The sequence below is a fragment of the Nannobrachium achirus genome (genome assembly GCF_963921795.1).
Source record: "Nannobrachium achirus genome assembly, chromosome: 20".
NCBI classification, from domain to species: Eukaryota; Metazoa; Chordata; class Actinopteri; order Myctophiformes; family Myctophidae; genus Nannobrachium; species Nannobrachium achirus.
The window spans coordinates 33,501,696-33,523,557 of record NC_137827.1 but is presented as its reverse complement, the minus strand read 5'-3'; the positions used below and the strand labels follow the sequence as shown (position 1 = coordinate 33,523,557).

The following is a 21,862-nucleotide window of genomic DNA, read 5'->3' as shown; positions in this document are numbered from 1 at the left end:
TTGAAGACAGAAAACACATTACACATTAACCTTTGATTGTCTCCACCAGGCGTGGCTGAGACTATGTTTTCGCCCGTGTCCATATGTGTGTGTGTACGTGTGTGTATGTGTCAGTCTGTTTGTGTACAGCTAATCTCCGGCACCGTTGGACCAAGCACACTCCCTGGAGGCCATAGCAGACGTTCTGCTCCATATTCAGTTAGAGCACCACCAGGAGGAGGCAGTTTCTTTGCTTAACAGATGTTTTGATAATTTCTTCAAACCACACGTTTTGTTACTAAACTGTAGGAGTAGTAGCATTCAACTACAAACTACATGTAGGCCTATTAATTCCAGGCACGTGAACATGTACTTTCCCACTTAAGTCCTACTGTAGAGAACAGTAACCTTCATATCAAACCCACCTCCATGGACAAATGATTTTATATGATATATGCTACAAAATTGAGGCACTGGATCAAATTCTTCACAAGACTTTTATTGAATATAAACAATTTCCCTTTCAAAAAGAGTAAGGATGAAACATTTTCAGGCGTTAAGTAAAGGCACTTTTACTATGTTAAATAATCATCCATTAACCTAACCGGATACAAACGGGGACAAGTTGCATATGTCAACATATTCCAAATAGGCCAAATTGTTGCAGTATTTACATTCCAGTTTGTGAGCTTCAGAACAAACAGCCTGCAGAAGAGAACTCTGGGTTCAGCTAATTAGATTAAGTGACAAGTTACAGGCTGAAGACGATCACTGTGCAGAACAAGGTTCTGAATAGCAGTTCATTTTTGTCTTTACAATCTCAAATAGGTGTTTGCCTGTGGCAGCAATGGGCAAATTAGCATTTTCATCAAAACAAGTCATAAAATGCATACTGTACATGACATATATTCAGTATATTGTGTTGCCTCATCATCAGACACATTTCCACAGCGGGCCCTAATAAGGCCAGCCAGGCCTTATTACATTGCAAAATGTACCACCTCAACAAAATCTAATTTATTTTTGCACGTTCGCCACCAGAAATAATTTCTGCTTTCCATAATCTGCTGTAAACATTTCACATTGGGCCCGCTGTGGAAAGAACAACTATTCTCATGCAATAATTCCAGGCGGTGCCGTTTCTCAGAAACTGTTAAGCAACACAACCCTGGAACTAATACAACACATTAACAAGGTTCCTACACAAGTTCCACTTTTTCAAAACTCAATAATATTTCCATGACATTATTACAGTTTTTTTGGTCAGTGTTTGATATGTTTTAGGCTGAATTATACAGTTGAAGCTCACTCTTCAAAAACAATGACAATTGAGTCTATTGTTGCATAACATGTGTAGTTAATCTATGCATGTGCACCAGAACGGCACAACCTCTTTCCATTGTTTTTCAACATTTTCTGTGCAACTCCCAATCCTTTTAAGATCTTGACATGATCAAATGTATTTATGATGATGCATTCATGTTCAGACCTGTGTAGGAACCCTGCATCCTCTCTTAAACCTCTACAAACTAGAAAAGAGGTAAAGAATGAGTTTCATAGTCTGTAGTGTAGGCTATAGATAATAAAGCCATAATGAAGTATTTACACCTGTATCACACATACAATGAAGGGTTTCCTTCCAAAATGGTATAGATCCACTTAAAACGAAATATGCAAACAATTATTACTATATGTGAACAATAGAAATGTTTGCATGTCTTTATCTCAAGGTAAAATGTCTCAAGGTAACTACTTAGCTAGGAACTGCTATGATATACCATAAGTTTTACGTTCACTGGCAGCATTAATTTAGCTAGAATAAAAGACAAGCTAAAAACTTAAAAATTGTGGATATCTCATTTTGGAACAAAACTCTTCGAAAAAACTCATGAAAGACATAACGTGGCAGTGAACTACAGCATTTGATCCATCAGTGGCAAAGGCAAATCTAACCATTGAACATATTCAAACAACGGCCGGGGTAGGGTACCACAAAATGGCCACCGTGTGAATATGGTCTAGCAATCATCTATTGCATCACATTTGATATGGTGTTTGTTACGAGCTCTCATATTTCAACCTTAGTGTAAAATAAGCACGTTGCTTAACCCTAAGGCTGTAGCAAGTATTGAAATTCTCTCATATGGATTATAATCGTCTCTTGCTAGGAGGTATTTGGATTTGTTTTAATATAAATTAGTTTCTCACAAGGCAATCAGAAGCACAGAACTATCTTGAAGGCAATCAGCATAGTTTATAGGCTTGCTATAAGTTAGAAAATAAAAGAAACTGCATTCCTATAAACGTTGCTTATTACCTGGGGGCATTTGCTAAAATCTAGTCAATATAAAAGTGTTTTGAGTGTGTGTGTAAATCTGATTTTGTTCACACACACACACACACACACACACACACACACACACACACACACACACACACACACACACACACACACACACACACACACACACACACACACACACACACACACACACACACACACACACACACACACACACACACACACACACACACACACACACACACACACACAATTATGGGTCAAAGTAAAAGAAACTGATTACAGCTTTTACATAAATGACAAAGGGATGTGTTAAAAAAATGCTTTAAAAACTTTATTTGCAAGCCATTTTTGCTTCATGAGAGTAATTAAATAAGCAAGTAATCTCAAAACAATCACTTATAATAACAATTACAAGAGGAACCAATCACACAATGTGAAGTATTTCCCATAGCTTTGTGGCTGAACCACCCACAGCCATGTGAAGGTAGGACCAACAGGGGGCGATATACTAATGACTGGGGGTATATCGCCAGAACATTGCTATGGATCAGTGAACTTATCCACACATATAAGAGACAGACAGGACTGCGAGCGAGGCCAGAGACAGCCAACAGTTCCAAATGTTTCCAAATAGAAAGGTTCTGGACTACATTGTTTCCGCTCTAGTTTGTTATAAAAGAACGAGTCAGAGAAACAGAAAGGTGAGATAGAAAGACAGAAGCAGCATAACTGCCACAACTCTTCCTGTTAAGGCTAAGATATGATCCTGACAGGCCCTGTGTATTTGGTATTGATACAGCAGCAACAGTCAAATACTTCCTGTTTGGGGACAGTTTCTGATTGCCTTACTGCTTCTTCTGAGTGTTCTTCATCACTGTGAATAGAGGTTCAAAGTAGACGGTCGCAGCTGGGAGCAGGTTTTCTTTGTCTACTGGATGAGCTTGTTGGCTCTCTGGTTTGCTTCATCGATGCGGACCTTGTTCATTTCCGCCTGAAAGAGAACAAGATGAGGCAGGTGAGGGACAGGGAAAACCAAAACCACATCTACTAATACTTTCAACAAAAGAAAAAGCACGACCGCATCCAGTAACCATCTGTTGATAAATCAGTTTTCCTGTTTACGCTTTGCTTCTTGCTTGCTTTTTAAAAGTGATACAAATGTACACTGTAATATCATATATACCAGCATATAAGAAATGATCTAATTAGGCAGGTGGTCACAGGACTCCAGTTAAGTTTTATACATACGTATATTGCCAGAAGGACCATGACCTCTGATGAAGAGCACATCTCATGTCTCACCTTTTCTGTGATGCGGTCAATCGATTTATTCTGCTTGTCGATCTCGCCGCCCATGTCAATGGCCATGGTCTTCAGGTTGCCGATGATGCTGCCCACTTGATCCAAGTTCTCCTCCATCTCATCCTCCCGCGCATCATTGGTTATCCTGCGCCACATAGACAGTAGAAGGGGGAAATGTTTAGAGAGAGAAAAGGCTACACGGTAAATTCCTCAGTGTTCATTTATCCATTTGTACTCGACTTGAGAATGTACACAGGTAACCAAAAGGACCTGTAAGAGTATGTTGCCACAGTGCAGTGTGTCTGGTGGTCCACAATTAAGTCCCAAAAGAACTTCACCTTTCCTACAGTCTGTCTTAAAGAAAAGATACAAAAATAACTACTGCTCTCTTGAACAAACCCTCCCCTGAATATAATCCTTAATGAGCCTCTAAGGGGAGTGGACATTTGTCCTGGACTTAAAAGCTAATCACAGTGTGCAACCCTGTAAAAGCCTCAGTGTTCATTTAATTCTCACAGTGTACCAATAGGTAACATTTGGCTCCATGTGTACACTCTCTTGAGCTAAAAGAGATAAATTAACACAGAGGTTTTTACTGTGTACATATTGAGCAGCTTCGGTCTCCCGGAGCAACAGTTAACTAGGCTGTGAATGTGAATCTATTTTAACACATGCATAGTCATGAACAAATTAGGGTGTTTTGGAGAGGGATTGAATACAAAGCAATCTGCCTGTTGGTGGTTAGTCCATGTCTGAGAAAACATAACTAGAAGGCTCGTATTTGTCAAATATTTGTGCTGCCTGTATCACTGAGGGAACTGGTAAGTCTTTGAGGTGAAAAGTTCCACTTTTCTGAGGGTGTTGGCAGACGCTACTTCACAGAAAATGTGTGATGTTTGATGTCACATGACATCAAAATTCTACTGGTTCCCAACTACATTTCTCCAACCACAAACAATGCAGAAGTGCTAGTTATCCCTGCCTGCCTCTTGTGAATCTTTTATTTAGTTTATTTGTTCCAAGATCTGGATAGGAGTCCCACCTCTTGATGTAGGGTCCTGAAGGCTGTGAGGTGTGGACCTGGGGAGCTTGGCCGTTACGAACCCCTCCTGAGGGCTGCCTGGAGACCACGGCTCCATCCCCCTCACCTTTGCCATCCTCGCCGCCTCCGATCCCCCCTCCGATCCCCCAGGTACGCTTGTACCGCGAGTCGTGCTCTATGGACGACACCCTGGAGAGAGAATACGGTCCATCAGAAACAGAGCAGGAAGTGCTTAGGTGAGCGTTGCTATATTGGACGAGAGTACGGATGGGACGATAAGCTATATTATCGCTTATCGTGATAAAAAACACTCACGATAATCGTATTGTAGAGATTTGATTTATTGTGAAATGGTCATCAATTCACCTTTTATGTGCAGAGCTGCATATCTGGTACCACTTAAACTCTCTATTGGTAAAACGTTCTTATAATATACGTACTCGATACAGTCTTTTTTTCACTCTCTACCAAATCTCTTTGTCAAAAAATAGCCGATCTACAAGCTCGTAGATCTGCTATTTGTTTTTGCAAATGTTCCGCTCCAGGATAAAGGATGTTGGGGATATTTTGATTATCGCGATAATATCGTACCATCCCTAGACGAGAGTGGAGTTAAAGGATTATTTACTACTACAGTACTAGATTAGTACAATAATCACACTGCTACTACTGCTAATGCTCTCAAAGCATGCTAATGGGGAAGACTTACTTGATCTGTAGGTATTCATCATAGTATCCTCTCCTCCATTGTGAAAGCATTTTAGAAAGATTTATTACAATTTTAGAACAGGGTAATAAAAAAAAACACACACCCATAAAGCGCTTAAGCCTCATTTAAAAACATTAGGGAAAATAGCGTACCGGTATCTACAAGCTTTTAACTTCTGCTCTTTGTCTAATAATGAAATGCCCAAAATAGGGATGCCGCTTGAAAGTGGGTAATGTGCACTCAAACGCGTTCTCTAGTCTATTGCTATGCATAGTTGAGGGGAGGGAAAAAAAAGTTGGCCAGATTGTAGCATTGCTTGACATAGTGAAAAGTGGGGAAAACTGTGTGTGTGGGGGGTTGTTAAGTATGAGTCATGAAGATTCTGTATGAATATAAATGCTGGAAATGTTAATGCCGCTATTGCAGAACTCCATGGCCACTAGGTTTCTGTCAGGTATAGCGCTAAATTAATTTCACTAAGCAGAGGCTGGATCAGGACTTAGAGAATGTAGAAGCCAAGTACTCTGCATCACAAGAACCCAAAATGTTATAGTTCCACCTCCTTGCATGCAGAGGGTTGTGTGTGTGTGTGTGTGTGTGTGTGTGTGTGTGTGTGTGTGTGTGTGTGTGTGTGTGTGTGGGTGTGTGTGTGTGTGTGTGTGTGTGTGTGTGTGTGTGTGTGTGTGTGTGTGTGTGTGTGTACAACATTGTGTGCAGAGTGGAGAGACTGAAATGGCATTCAGGCCAGGCTAGTTTAAAACCCTTTGGTGAAACTGACAGGAGTGAAAATTCTTTTCAGCAGGGTTAGTTGTGCACGGTGGTCTACTCTAGCCTGATATTCAAACGCTAGAGCGGAGGTGCCACAACGATGTGCCAGAGGCTGTTCGAGTGGGTGCCGGTTTTCGTTCCAACCCACCGCTACACCGGGTGCCTCCACTAATAATTAGTTCCTCCCTCTCTGCTTGAGGGTGTCCTAATTAGTGAAATCACCTGGTGTAGTGGTAGTGCACAGAAAAATCCTTTGTTGTTCATTTGACTCGGGGTAGTTTACAAATGGAACCAAATCGACCCGCAATGGTCCATTTGGTTCCATTTGTGCGCTGTCTGAGTTTACCACCAAGGATTTGTATGTGTGTGCACCCGCTCAGCCATCTGTGGAACACCACTGGAGACCTCTGTGGTAACAGGAAACACTGTTAAGTGTGTGTGTGGTTTATGCAGGCATGAAGTATACCTATCGCAGGGGCAGACACAGAGGCCACAGCACTTGGAGAGGTCTGTGAGGTTTTTTTCAGCCACTTTCATGTCTTGGTTGATCTGGTCCATGCCATCCTCCACACGCCTCAGCTGTTCTGCAAACACACACACACAAACAGAAAGCCAACGTTGAACTCTAGCTTTGAATAGGTTGCACGCAAACATATTTGTATTACATTTCCCTGTGTATTAAATGTGCTATATGAATTAGGTTTTTTTACTTGACATGGTCAATATTAGTTAGGGTATTTACGGTCTTGGTATCTTTTCCAATACACTGACTTGACCAGCCTATAACAAGACGTAAAAGCATTGGTGATTTTTCACTGTCTGACACGTCAAAGCGATCATGTGACCCAAGCGGTTGACCAGGCCCCACGTAGAAAAAATATTTGGTATGATTGTTTCTGTGTTCATGTCAAAATTCAAAATATGTCTAACATTTCATATAGTGTCACATTTGCATACTTTCATCAAGGTGGAAGTCAAATGTGCATACTTTCATCAAGTCACACCAAAAAACAACAGTTAACCCATTTAGGCCTAGAATTATTGAATGCTTTAACCAGTGAAAAATAGCAGATATACAAGCTCACGGAAAATGTGTGCAAATCTTTGAATATATGTATTTTCAAAGCGAACGTTTGTAACTCAAATTTAGCTTCTGGGGGGTCCCTGGAACTAAATATTTTGAGATGGGGGTCCGTGGCCAAATAAATATAATTTTGAGGGTCCTTCACATGAAAAGGTTTGAGAAGCACTGACATAGTAGTCTCTCAAGAACAGACTAACTGAGCTCCAGCTAAATGAAAAGGACCTTTTCTTTGACGATGGCTGGCCAGATTGCTGACATAGAAACATAGGATTTTTCAAAAAAATCTTAGAAGAATTCAAAAGACACTTACAAAATCTCGTCAAAATTCTAATTTTCAAGATTTTTCGAAAATAGCAGATCTACAAGTTTGCAGCGCGGCACTCGGTGCCGCGCTGTGAGCTTGTATATCTGCTATTTTTTAATAGTTAAAGCATAAAATAATGATACACAATAATGTGTACCCGTTATTAATTTACCCATTTGTAATGGTCTATTAGGTTACACAACAACACTCAACGTTAAATTAACACTAAGGATTTTACTGCGTAGCATGCCAGCGCCAAACCGAGGCAACTGTGCATCTCTCAAAAGTGGCAAACAGCTCAAACTGAGGCTGGCATCACTCTGTGAGTTAAAGCCTATCGCTGTCACGGTCATGACAGAATGAGAGCAATGAAAATCAGAGGCATGCTGGAGGCATCCTGTGCCACGGCTGTGGGTATGTCTGTACCTCCTTGTTGGTCCAACATCACCAAGGTGTTGACGCCCGTCTGTTTGCTCTGGAATGAAACAAATATATACAATATTTTCAGACGCAGGTAGGGCTGTCACAATTATTACATAATCGTCTAATCGTGCATTTTTTGACATAATCGTGATTATTTTTCATAATCGTCATAATCGTTTCCATGTCAAAAATAGTGGAAATAGCAGATCTACAAGCTCACAACGCGCGTTGTGAGCTTGTAGATCGGCTATTTCCACTATCAATGTTCTTTTTTAAGTATAAAGTTGTCAAATATGTCAGTAATTTATTTGTATATTTAGGTTATGTGTCATATCTACCATGTGCAACTTCAAAGCCTAAAAGCCAAACAGAAACGTAATTGTGAACGACAAAAACACAATTAAATCGTTAATCGCAATTATTTGAGAGAAAATTAATCGTCATGTAAAATGCCATAATCGTGACAGCCCTAGACGCAGGAAAAAGGTGACAACGCACATTTTGGCTTTGAGAGGGACGGTCGACTTTGTTGACGAATCAGATTTAGTAAACTCCCAGAGTTATATTAAGGCTGTAATCCAGAACTATTTTAATGAATGCAACAATTTAACACTATATGTATGCATATTGGAGTGTGTTAATAAAAAATAAACACCAGCAACATCTGCAGGGGTTGGAGGTGGACTCCCTAGTCTCCAATTGATAAACTCAGACTCAAGCACTGGGTCAGGACCCATTTGTGGGTCGTGGACACATTTGTATGGGTCCCCTTATTTTTTGTTTCCTACATTTAGTTTTTAATTATTTCAAAACATAAAAAAAGAAAATGATTGGCAATAACGTTATTTCATAAATTAAAAGAAAAATCTAAGAAATTCCATAAATTAGAAAACAAATGTTTAAGAAGTAGTGAAAATAGCAGATCTACAAGCTCACAACTCGGTCCAAAGCGACGCGTTGTGAGGTTGTAGATCTGACGTTTTCATTAGTGTGGGTCCGGGGGGGCAAACGCCTAATTCTTCTTTTGGGTCTCTAGCTAAAAGGTTTGGGAACCACTGAGGTAGAACACCTGACAAGTAGTGCTGCTTGAAGAGCCAAGCGGGGATTGGCTCTTTGAGCAATGGAAATTGAGGGGGCTGTATTTTGATTGTCTTAATCATGCCTTAACTTTTCGTCTGAGATTTCCGACTTTTTTTTCCGACAAAAGGTTTGGTGGTCAGAGACAGTATGGACAGGCCTTTAAGTTAAGGCATAAGAGCTGGCACTTAAGACAATCAAAGTAGAGCCCTGAGCCTCTCAACCCCAGTTCAAATCTCAGATAGGACATAAAAGTTATGGACTGCAGCATTACAAGATGTGAGAATGCTCAGTCATTCAATATTGTTTCATTTTGTCCTTCTCCTCTGTTTTCAGTTTTATGTGAGATAATTTTAACGGAGACCTTAGTTTATCATTTCATTCTTCTCTTACAAATGTGTTAAATTCTGTGTTATATTGTACTGTCACACTTGATTATGCTTTTAATACATCCTTGTGTTGTAATAGTTCATGCTTTATCCTCATGCGAATAAATCTAAACTAAACATGAACAACGTACATCAAATAATTATTATCTTTTTTTTACTACGTCAATTTACAGCAGCTTAAATTGACTGACAACAAGTCCACTGATCGTATTGCCTAGTTAATGCTCTGTCATACGACGGCAACATGTACCAAACGGAATGGATCCACAAGCTAACCATGCACTGGAAGCTTTTAGATCTGTTCCTTTTTTGGCAAGTTTAACTCCATTAAGAGCCATCCACACCAAAAGTGCAGCATGCTTTGTGGTGGTTAACAATGGATGTGGGTGTAAAATGATCCAGAGCATGAAGAAGACTTGGAGCAGGTCTCACCTCCTCTGCCATCTGCAGCATCCGCCGGGTGCTCTCCAGTGACTGTAAGGGGGAGGGGAGACAACAGGTGGGTTAGTTAATACATGGAGAATAGGACATTATGAACACACACGCGCGCGCGCGCACACACACACACATTCAGAGAAAAAAACGAAGAGGCTGTGGTAAAGAGAGGGATATGTAGTGAATGAGGAAATCAATAATACGGCAGAAAGAATAGGGGACAAGAAAGCTGAACTGAAGTAGAGAGGGATAATGAAGAGTGGGAAGATCTATAGAGTGAAAAGTATATGACCAACAACACAATACATAGGGAATAAGAAAAGGATAAAGCATAAAGAAAAGAATAGGGGAGAAAGACTATTAAAATAGGGAGGGATGAGGAAGAGTGGAAAGGATCTATAGAGTGAACTTAAAAAGGTATACAGGTATATGACCAACAAAATACACACAAACAATACGCAGATTACAAACACACTGGTCTGTAACCAGTCTAGTGAGCATATACAAGGCAGACGCCTACATACAGGTCTCTGTAGCTAGAAAAGAAAATATATCAGCTTGGACTCTCCCTGATCAGGTGACTGAGATAAGTTAACACAAGCAGCTAACCACGCACACGCACACGCACAACTGATGCAAGCACATTGGCTACGGTTACATGGACAATAATCATTAATTCGGAATGAACTCATTCCGAACAGAGATTCATACCCAGCTGTTTACATGGAACCTGAATAGAAGTCTATCCTGATTCAAACGGCATATACCACCCCTCCAAACCCAAATGAAAATTCATTCAGAATGGAATGGATTGGAATATTCTATTCCATTCTGATTCTGAGGTGTTTACATGAGCATTTTTATTCTAAATGAGCAGTCATTCTGAATACAAGTGGAATATACCTGCCCATGTAAACACAGCCACTGTGAAATCTTGCAGATCGCCTATTTTTGCAACGCAACACCATCACCATAAAGCCCAATCCACACCAATGTTTGTGATGCAATGAATCCGTTGCAATACGTTGCAGTGAGAAATTGCAGAGGTCTGAACCTCCCTGTTGCAAGTCGGCACAGTTTGAGTTTTGGGATTCTGTTGCAAGGGGATTCTGTTGCAAGTTGCAACTTACAAGTTGCAACTTACAAGTTGCAACTCGTTGCATTGCTTATCATGGTGTGGACTTGGCTTAAAAGTTAAAATGTTTCACAGAGACTAAAGCACAGGTAGCCAGCCATGCGTAAGCACAGAGGAATAAGCAAAACACAAGGGGGGTAAAGCAAGTAGGTTAAGTAGGGACACATATGGACACCCCCTCTACGCACACACACATGCACACACACATAAAGGAAGCAGTGTCTTGACAGCAGGGTGGAATGCAGTCAGTCCAGGTATATGTGAAGCCTTCCTTCAAGCATCTATTAATACCAAGCGGCTGTTCGGAAGGGGTGGATGGTGACATAATAGAGTGCAGGCGTTGGGGAGAGAAGGAGAAATAAGACATGGACCCTCGTCACGATCTCATTGTCAGCATGTCTAATGAACTGTTAACAAGAGCGTGCCGGGTCCAGGTTGTCTCATTCTCTCTTTATTATGTTTGCTCGGAATACATTAAAACTGCGAGAGTGAGAGGCAAAGGGTGATGAAAAGTAAAAGTCAGAAACGGAAGAAGATTGGAGAATGAGGAGATGTTGAACTTAAGCAGGCATCTGTGTGCTAAGCCAGAACAACATCAGGGTGGATAAAGACTATGTATGTCTAGCAGATACCTTAGACTTGCTAATTAAGTGCTGAGGAGTCGCATTATCTCATAGCACACAAACACCTCAGCTCTGAGGTGCTCCAAGGAAAATGTTTCAGATGAAACTAAACTTTTTGTTAGCGGCTGTTTGGGGGAAGACTTAATTGGGCTTGGCTAAATGCTTAAACAACAACACACACACCAACAACAACAACAACATGACATTAAACCAGGTTTTTCCTGACATGCAGTGAACATTTTCTGTATCAGTAACAGTTACCCAAAGACAGAGAGGCAAGCCCAGTTAACACAGGAACCCATCTTATGCAATGTCCCATCTATCACCTCCACCTCCTGACCAAGCGGTCAACCGAGGAAGCAGGAGAGAGAAGTACAAGAAAAAAGAAGAAGCAGTTGTGGTTAAGAGACAGAGAAAAATAGGAAGCAGCATGAGATTAGTAGTACAGTAACAGTTACAGCAAGGTGAAAGTCCCTCCATACGCCGAGTGGACCCTTACGGGTCTGTTTGGTTCCATTTGCACACAGTGAGTTAAACTAACACTGAGGATTTTACTTTGTAGGATGGTTATGATCCATTTGGCTTTCTGAAGCAGCATGCTCAGTCATATGATGCCTTGCCCTTGGAGTGCTGATTAAACCAAATTGGGCCCGATAATACAACAGACCTGATGTAGCTGACAGAGCTCAATGTGTGAAAACCACAGAGGCAAAGTGGGGATATCAAAATTCAAGATTTAAGTTGTTACATCTCATGTACAGGTACACAAGAGTCAAATTCATTGATTTCGGCTTTCTCGACATTGTATGTACCGTACATTTATCTGGACTAGGCTGATGTCGATTGGGAACGATGCCGGTTGGGAACGCATGCCCCTCCGGTAACGCAATACACGTTGAAGAGTACCCATTTCACCTGTCTGGCTCTCTGTGTCCATATTATACCCATATTTGGAGATCTATGTCTGTCAGTCTATGGAGATCCATTGCCAGTTTGCCACACAGCACTTCTTGACAACCATCGACCCGACCGACTTCCACTTGGCACATCACTCCCCCGGGTCCTCTGTAATACGCATGCCGAGTCTGAAGTTGATCGGTCAGATGGTTCTCGAGATATGCAAGACGCATGCATGCAGTGATTCTGTACCACTTATAGCTAGATGTGTGTGTATATACACATGTGTGTATTCATGTGTACAGTTATAAATATTAAGTGTACAGTGCCTGTGTGTGTTGGGATGCGTTTAAATAATGTAGTGTGGTGACTGTAAGGTGCAGTGTGTAGGTCCTGCGGCTTCTGCCTTAATATAAAGGTTGTTTGCCCATTTGTGTGATTGTGTATTCACAGCAACCACTGCCAGAGTGTGTGTAATAGGCAGACAGGCAACAAGCCTTTAAGTGTCTATTTATATTAAAGGTATCATAGCCTTGATATATGGAGTAAATTAGGCATGAAGTGCTGTACCCATAAAGGCCTTTCCTAATAATCAACGCTGAAACTACAGGTCTAATTACCCCAGTGTAACGCTACTGCTTCCTCAACACTGAGTGTGCGAGTGTGAGCGTTTACACACACAGTGATCATTTCAATTTGTGCAGGATTTATTTTTATTTTTATCTGTGTATGTGTGTGTGTGTGTGTGTGTGTGTGTGTGTGTGTGTGTGTGTGTGTGTGTGTGTGTGTGTGTGTGTGTGTGTGTGCGTGTGTGCTCTCCAGTATGCTCATTTCAAAATTGTATAGCTACATTTTTAATCTGAGATAAAAGGTGTTGAGTCCATTATATCAGCACTGCTGACATTAATGGGGGACTGGAGGATAATTACGGTATTGGCACTTTGGACATGAAGGAACAAAGAACAATGTTTGATGTCTCTGGTCTCTGTGGGTGCATGGGCATGCTTGTGTTGAAGGTTATGCTTTTTCAATCAAATATGTTATGTTTGTTAGATCATAACAATGTACCTATGCAAATCATTATCACCAGAACATTAGCAGTTTGGACATCAATTATTTCTCACCCATTGTGGTGTGCATGCGTGTCTGTGCATGTTAATGTGTTGTGAGAGAGAGAGAGAGAATGTGTGTGCGTGTGTGTGTATGTGTGTGCGCGCCCAGAGCGTGTGTGTGTGTCTGTGTGTCTTAGTGTTCTGCAATGGAACAACTTTAGCAGCACATAAATGTATAAATAAATTCATGCTCCCTAGAAAATTGGAAATTGAGCATGCATGCGATTTGAGATTCAAAAGTAGGCACAGACATTTTTGTTAATTCTGCTGATAAGGCACCCTGAAGTTCTCTCCAGTGAGGCAAAACTTTTCAATTTAGGATCATGTGGCTCCTGGGAGGAAATGCCACGGCGTTTATGGCTGACTAGCATATATAAAAGCCCTTATGACACTACAAACGGAAAAATTAACACTGAGGATTATATACACTGCTTCCTCGACATCTTGTCGTGTGTGTGTGTGTGTGTGTGTGTGTGTGTGTGTGTGTGTGTGTGTGTGTGTGTGTGTGTGTGTGTGTGTGTGTGTGTGTGTGTAACAGTACATCATCAGTCACTGCGTTGGCCCTCATGGTAATGTCCTCCACCGTCATGTCGTTGGTGTTCATGGTGCCGTCGTTCCGTTTGGAGGCTCCTCCAATGCCACTGAGCTCGACACTTGTAGTCCTGGAGGACAGATGGTTACACGTTATCATTACATAGGAGGGTGACAATTTGTCAATGGACAACAACAAGAATAATAAATATGACAATAAAGATGCTGTGAGGGCCACACTAGTTCATAGTTATGTCCTCAGATTTCATTTAACGCCGACCGTACAAATGTTACATTTGTACACTCATTACAGCATTACAGCAATACAAACGAAAAAAATAAATGAACACTGAGGATTTTATCGTGTTCCTCATTTAATGGCATCACCTTTGATTGTTGCTTTAAGGAACAATTAATTGTATACATGTTGGCTATTTTCAGCAACAGGTCATTAAAGATGATATGGGATAATCATCAACGGTGGAAACAAAGTTTACTCATGAATAATAGTGCAACCTGAGGCGCTTGTGATTTCCATTACAAGCTTCTTCCACATGTCCATGTCCATGTGGTTGAATTATGTCTACGCTGAAAACATAATTAAGGTGATAGAATCTAAAAGGTGCCCAAGTAGCCTGTAGTATAAGATATCCGGTATTATTCTTCCACACATGTAGACTAAAAACCACTACAACATGTGAATTACCCCAACTGACAAAATAACAAATCAATAGTACTGCGTGTGTTTGCAGTCTTGTACGAATCAATTTCTGCTGGTGATAACTGCCCAAGCCTGCCTTCAAGACAAATAACCTGACAAACATATTGCATACCACTGATAATTGAATCTACACACACACACACACACACACACACACACACACACACACACACACACACACACACACACACACACACACACACACACACACACACACACACACACACACACACACACACACACACACACAGAGTATAGGGAAGGAATACAATCAATGCAAAACCTAAACAAATTGGGCTCTTTTCCTGCACCTGTGATTGTGAGGGAATGTTTGGAGTCTGAACACAAGGAGCAGGTGTTGCATAGAGAACAGAGATTCCATTGCATGGACCAGCAGCAGTTCCTTGTTGCTAGGTTTAACTGGAGTATAGCTAACAACAAGGAAGCAGACTATGAGAGGGCAGTGATAATGAGGTTGACATAGCAAAATGAGGGTCATGAGAGCGAGCGCTGGTTGCTGGCGGAAGACCTCCATTTCAGTGTTTAATTATAGTTAAGAGATATGGAGTGCAATATTCTGTATGCCTTCATACTTGATATGCATCATAATATGAACAAATACATGTTGTATATTACTGTACCATATGCAACTGAAATGTATTTTGATAAGGAGTCACCAAACTTCGATTCTAAGTTATGGGCTAGTTTTACTTCTAAAGCTTAGATAATTGGGCAAACTAGACTGTATAATTATAGTACATGCATACAATATTAATGCGATCAGTTTACTTCATGCATATCAAGTATGAAGGCATACAGAATATTATACACACTTCTTATTTTACTATAACTTGTAGCCTGGGTGAAACACTGTGAAAAGACGGTCTTTTGGTCACTGGCAGTTGTGAGTAAACTAAATGTCCATGTTTTACAATGATGTATCATATTGTACCATACATGTTCTCATCTAGGCCTGGCGATACATTTTGATTCGTTGGGTTCAACTTGCTTTAAAGACACTTTGTTCAAAGAAAGAATTAAACTGTAATTCACACAAGAATGATAAAGCACATTTTCTATGGATTGAATTATGGCTGATTTAGGAGGATTTAGGCCTTAGGCTTTCAGTTTTAGAATTATGAAAGCACTGGAAAGCACTAGAAGAAATACAAACTAAACGGTTACCATTTAACCCAAAGTACATGTTCTTATATGGTCAAGGTCCTGGTTTTACAGTGTGTGCTGACAGGAAGGTTTTGATATGTCTGGAAAAATAACTACTGATGACGACGAAGACAACACACTGGCTTTGTGGTGACTGGCAACATGGGATGGGATCAGGCCAGTGTTTTATCTGGCATTGTATATACTGTAGCACTAGTGTTTGGAGGATAACATCACATTCTATGGTCCAAGCTATTGTTCTTGTGCAGCTTGTGGCCATGATAAAATCTTTACAACTTTAGATGGAATGCTTTATCATTATATATATTTAACAAAGGGGTAATTTGCATTACTTTTCTTCTCCAACAGTGTAGATATTTTTGTTGTTGTGGCAGCAGAAATACACCCCCCATTTAGACCTGAGGCTTCAGAAAAACATTACAGACTGTCCTCCTCAACAAATCAAAATTGGGGCCCTTGATTCACAAAAGCAGTTACTGTTGCCCAGAAGGACACAGCAATGAATGTAAAGACAAAGCAGGTTAACTGTTATCTATGGTGGTTTTCTCAGGACGCAGCTTTATTTCCGCTCTCCTTCCCCCCTTTCTCTCTGCCTTTGGAAGTAACATTTTCCTGTTTTCGCAGCAATAACCCCCCTGAACTATGTTCACTTTCCAACTCATAAATCCACCCCATGTAAAAACAAATGGAAGGTTCGGGTTGGCAGACAGTCATGTGGTTGGCTCTGGTTTTATTGGGTCTTATAGGCTTGCTTCAGGGCCTGTGTTTTCTGACTGACCACTGGCCCTGCCTGGACTTGCATTTTGCCACTCAAACACAGGACTCTTTTTACAACAGATACTGTTGTACTCCAATGGCAATGTAAACAGTGTCGTCGTTGAGAATGTCAATACTGACAGACCAATTACTTCACTGATGACTGTCGATGTTTGGTCAATACAACTTTGGTTTAAATTGGATTTGCTAAGCATCTATACAAATATGATGTATTTAAACTCGGTTTATCATCAGGGTCCCTCTTATACAAACATCATACTGAAGCAAGGTAACAGTCAAGAGGGACAGTAAATTCAATCACCTTTTGTCCACTAGTGCGTGAGTGACACTGACTGATACTCCCTCATCATCATGAACTACACAAGCCATGTATACATAAGATCAAAGCATCACTACATGGTGTCTTATATCACCTGGCTGCATTAACTGATTATAGAGCAAAACAACCTTACGTCAACAGCCAAACCAGCCAATGTTGGCTGGTGTTAATATCCCACCATGGCTGAACACACACACACTATAATCTTACTCTGGAGTGATTTAAAAGCCTTTACAATACATACCCATTCATGTTGCCTGTAGTTCCCTCACAGTGCCAGGCCAATAAGTTGTGTCTAACCTGTGTCTTCCTTCTGGAAGGCTGGGACACAAATTTCCTGCTAATCAACCCAAACCTGTTCCTCCAGGTCTGGCAACTACAAACTCTGACGTCTTTTCTTTGAGAATTTCTTCCTCCCCCTCCTCATTGGCATAATTAACACATTATTATTATTCACCCTTTGGGACTTTCGTTTTTTTTCCAGCCCTTATCGTCAATTCGTCATCATATGGACGTCAATGACCGCTATATGCCACCTCATGACAGAGCGTAGGTTGTCGATTAGTCAGCTGCTGGTCAATCTGGCAAGCCATCGTCAAAGAAAGGGGGAACACCCACTCGGTCTGTTCCTCTTCCTTTGAAGCGTAAGCTATCATGACTCTGTCTCGAGAGAATGGCTGCTGGTTAACCACATAATGAACCATGCATACTGTATTCTGCATGGGGCAAACATTCAGTAAAGCAGATCTACAAGCTCACAGAGCTTGTCTGTGGAGAGATTTGGTGCATAATATATCAGTGGTTTTCAACCAGTGGTCCCTGAGGGGGTTCCAAGTGGTCCCCACTCCCCAGCTAAATTATGGAAGATCTTAGATTAGATCTTTAACTCTTGAGAGTGTAAAATGAAGCCAAATGGACCATTTATTATGGGTCCATTTGGTTTCATTTTACACTCTAAAGACTTAAAGTATTGTTAAGCACTTGCATTACTTAATTTACAAGAAGTCAACCCAATTAGAATGTACATTTAATTTTTATTTTGGGCAACATTTGCCTGTTGTCTCTCCTATTGATTGATTGAAGAAGACTATTAAAAGTTTGCATAGGAAAAGGTACACTAAAATGAGATCCTAGTAAGCTTTTCAGCTTATTTACATGCGAAACCTTTATGTATCTCATATAACATTGAATGACAGATGGTACCAATATCAATACAGCATGGAATTGTGGACAGATATTACACCTTTTGGGTTTGAGAGGCTTAATTTCATCAGATGGTGGTCCCTGGCTCAAATGCTGAATAAATAATGGACCTTGGTGTAAAATGGTTTGAAAACCAGTGGTAGTGGACACCAGTTTCGTTGTGAGGTCAACCTCACAGCTGCCATCTGTACAGTGTTCATAGTCACAACAGCCGGTGACATCATCCTATATGATGCAAAGCCGATGAGAAGTCGTATTTCAAAACACGACTGTTGGTCGCGTTGTGAGCTTGTAGATCTGCTATTTTCAAACAATTAGTACTTTTACTTTTGGTACTTTAAGTATATTCTGATACCAATACTTTTATACTAATACTCATTTAGATTTTGAATTACGGACTTCTACTTGTAACATAGTATTTCTACATTGCAGTATTGATACATTAACCTAAGTAAAACATTTAAGTACTTTTTCTATGGAGATAGATATTTTTCTCCACTACTGCAGTACTGCTAGTTAGAGTTAGTACAACTTTACAACCTCTCTACAGTATACACATCGTTTGAAAAGTTGCTGTTTGAGCAGGATCCGGGTTACCTCTCTCACAGCAGTTAGCTCATGTGCTAGCGAGCTAGTTCCGCTTCTATCAATTAACCACAGCCAAACAAATATGTTGTCTGGCAACCCAGAGAGCGATTGTTATCAAGATTAATAAGTAAAAAAAATACTTACAGGCAAGCTTCCTTGTTTGGAAATACCTTTGGAATTACTCCTAGTTTCGGTATGTCAACTTGGCCGAGGAGGCGACAGGATTCCTTTACTCAACAACTCCGCCACTTCGGAACTGAGGGTAGAATGTAAAATCCCATGGCCGGAGAGATACTGTCGAGCTGTGATTGGCTGGATGGTTGTCAGGCAGCTGGGGGCAGACATTAGAGCAGCTCTACCATTGTCAACAACCTAATAAACTCTATCTAATCATATTCACAAGTCTCTTTACTTTGACTACCATGGCAAGGTTAGGTTGTTTATTTAGACCTTAGATCTTTGTAAGTTATTTGTCTGAATTATTTGTGCTATTCAAAATCCAATGTTAACTTTGAGAGTGAGACTGTACTGAAGCTGGGCTGTGGTTGTGCCAAATACATTTACTATGACCAACTAGCCAACCACAGCGCGCGACAGTCCGTCCTGGGCATGGGATTTGGGTCACTGTCCTGTCATATGATTCCAATAGCACACCTTACCCATGTTCCCCTCACGGGGGCAGCATTCCCCCTTTACCCAGACCCCCCATTAATTTACATGAATATGGTCTACTCCACTGGGGCAGTGGCCGTGGGTAAAGTGCATTAAGTGTATTCACTGAAATTCGAGCGATTATCAACAAATCTGCCTTGTAATTCAGCAAGTTTTATGTTTACAACCGCAGAGCCTGGCACAAGGTGAATTCAAAGACACATGCTGACTGGGCAAGGGGCCAGCTTACATATCAGCTAGAGGCAGTTGAGTCTCACAGGCAAACATTTTCCCTCACTGCAGCTAAGTTATTTTTTCCCCCCCAATAGGTCACCTACAGCTAAATACAGTACAAGCCGAACTGCTTATAATAACCCCAAGCTGCTCAGGGATGCTCTAGAGTTGCCCCAACAAACTGCCCACAGCACTTGGTACCAAGCTCTCTCTGCCCATGTATCTTTAATAGAGTCTACACAGCATGCATTATTCAGCTATAACACATGGTACATCTGGACCCGTGTGTGTGTGTGTGTGTGTGTGTGTGTGTGTGTGTGTGTGTGTGTGTGTGTGTGTGTGTGTGTGTGTGTGTGTGCCTGCATCCGTGCGTGATGTGCATTTGTTTGTGCATGTGAATGAACACACGTTGGAACATCTATGCGTATACAGTACAAGTACGCACGGACGCACGCACACACTCTTGTGTGGTCCACACTTAACTTTATAATGCTGTGCAACATTTGACCATTTCACGCCACATCCAGCAGTCCTTGAAGAGCTAATAGTATTTCCTCTGTTATAATGTGTATGTAGGCCTGGAGCAGAAAATATAAGAGAAAAAGAGAGAGGGGGAGAGGGAAAAGAAGCGTGTAGTATTTGTGTATGTGTGTGTGTGTGTGTGTGTGTGTGTGTGTGTGTGTGTGTGTGTGTGTGTGTGTGTGTGTGTGTGTGTGTGTGTGTGTGTGCGTGTATCCACGTGTGCCCGGGAAAGAATGAGCAAATAGAAAGGTGTGCCCTTTCTCCACCAGGCTGGGTTGCCTATCCTGGGCTGTCTTTAGGTTGCAGGCTCTAGGGCCATGGAAGCTTGGGGGGGGGATGTGGATTTCCACGACATACGGATAGCCTACAATGCAAATTTCTGTGGCGCTCCGGGCAGGAGTGAAAGTGCTTTTAGAGGTGCAGTCCATATAGAGGCCTCTAAACATGCAATTCTAATTTAATGTATGCTTGATGGATGTTTTGTGCAAGATATAAGTTGTTGTTAGTAAGAAATAGCAGGTCTCTAACTGTGGAAGCCAATGACAGCTAAACATCAAAACTCTGACGCTCATTTTCACTTGACTCCTGACCTGAGATCATTTGTACCTACAATTTGTAGCATTTCTAAGTTATTAAACATAATCTCTGGCCTTCCAGCCGAATACCAGTCCACTCGCTCAATTTCACACTCTCTTCGGGCGTCTATCCGGCGGAACGTTAGAATGGTCTCTGCCTGTTATACCTAAATGTAACCTCGGTAAACGAACATTATTCCTAACCTTAACCTTGATAAAACGGTGCCAAAACCTAACCCTATTCCCAATCTTAACGTCAGTAAAACTATGTCTAAAGGCCAGTCCATACTCTCTCCGAAACCAAACATTTTGTCGGAAAGGTCCGGTTCAACTACAAAATGACGTCACTCGCAACTTCTGAAAAGCATTAAGCCCGTATCAGAGTCGGGTCCGCGGTGGAAGGCTATCCACCGCGGTGTAGTGCCGTGTAGTCTCTTTGAGTCATAAAACTACAACGTTAACGCTCAAAAAGACTACACGGCACTACACCGCGGTGGAAGGCCAGACCCGACTCTGATACAGGCTTTAGCCCGAATTGGATTTCGTAAAGCTGCACATCGGAAAGTCGGAACTCTCCGACGAAAAGTTTGGTTTCGGAGAGAGAAGGGCGAGACAAAAAGACAGAGAACTTGTATGAACATGCATAGCCTCATTTATACTTCGACATACAACGGATTAGTACAAAACAATTCGACTTTGTGAGCTTGTCGATCTGCTATTTTCGGCGCTCGACACCGATACGACGGGATATAAATTACGCAGTACAGATGGTAGGTTCGGGATCAAGCTCTTTCATCATGTCGTTACTCATTAATAGTGATGGGAGCGCTGCCCTAATTCCATAATTCTTAAATCATACCAGTTAACTGAACTTGAGCAGACAAAAGTACAGAGGAGCAGAAAGGACAGATTAGCCCTATAGGCTAATAATTCCTATTATGTGTGTCTGTGTGTGCGAGTGTGAGAAAGAGA

At 41.2% G+C, this 21,862-nt stretch overlaps 1 protein-coding gene across 1 annotated transcript; it reads right to left on the bottom strand.

The window, feature by feature from the left end:
• Positions 1–515: 515 nt before the first annotated feature.
• snap23.1 (synaptosome associated protein 23.1) lies at positions 516–19,156 on the bottom strand. The gene is made up of 8 exons (XM_080750613.1): positions 19,053–19,156; positions 14,126–14,246; positions 9,815–9,856; positions 7,920–7,968; positions 6,572–6,689; positions 4,629–4,817; positions 3,587–3,731; positions 516–3,275 (listed from the first exon to the last, which is right to left on the bottom strand). The coding sequence occupies exons 2-8, from the start codon at positions 14,186–14,188 to the stop codon at positions 3,213–3,215; spliced, it is 669 nt and encodes a 222-aa protein (XP_080606739.1). The 5' UTR covers positions 14,189–14,246; positions 19,053–19,156; the 3' UTR covers positions 516–3,212.
• Between the last annotated feature and the right edge of the window lie 2,706 nt (positions 19,157–21,862).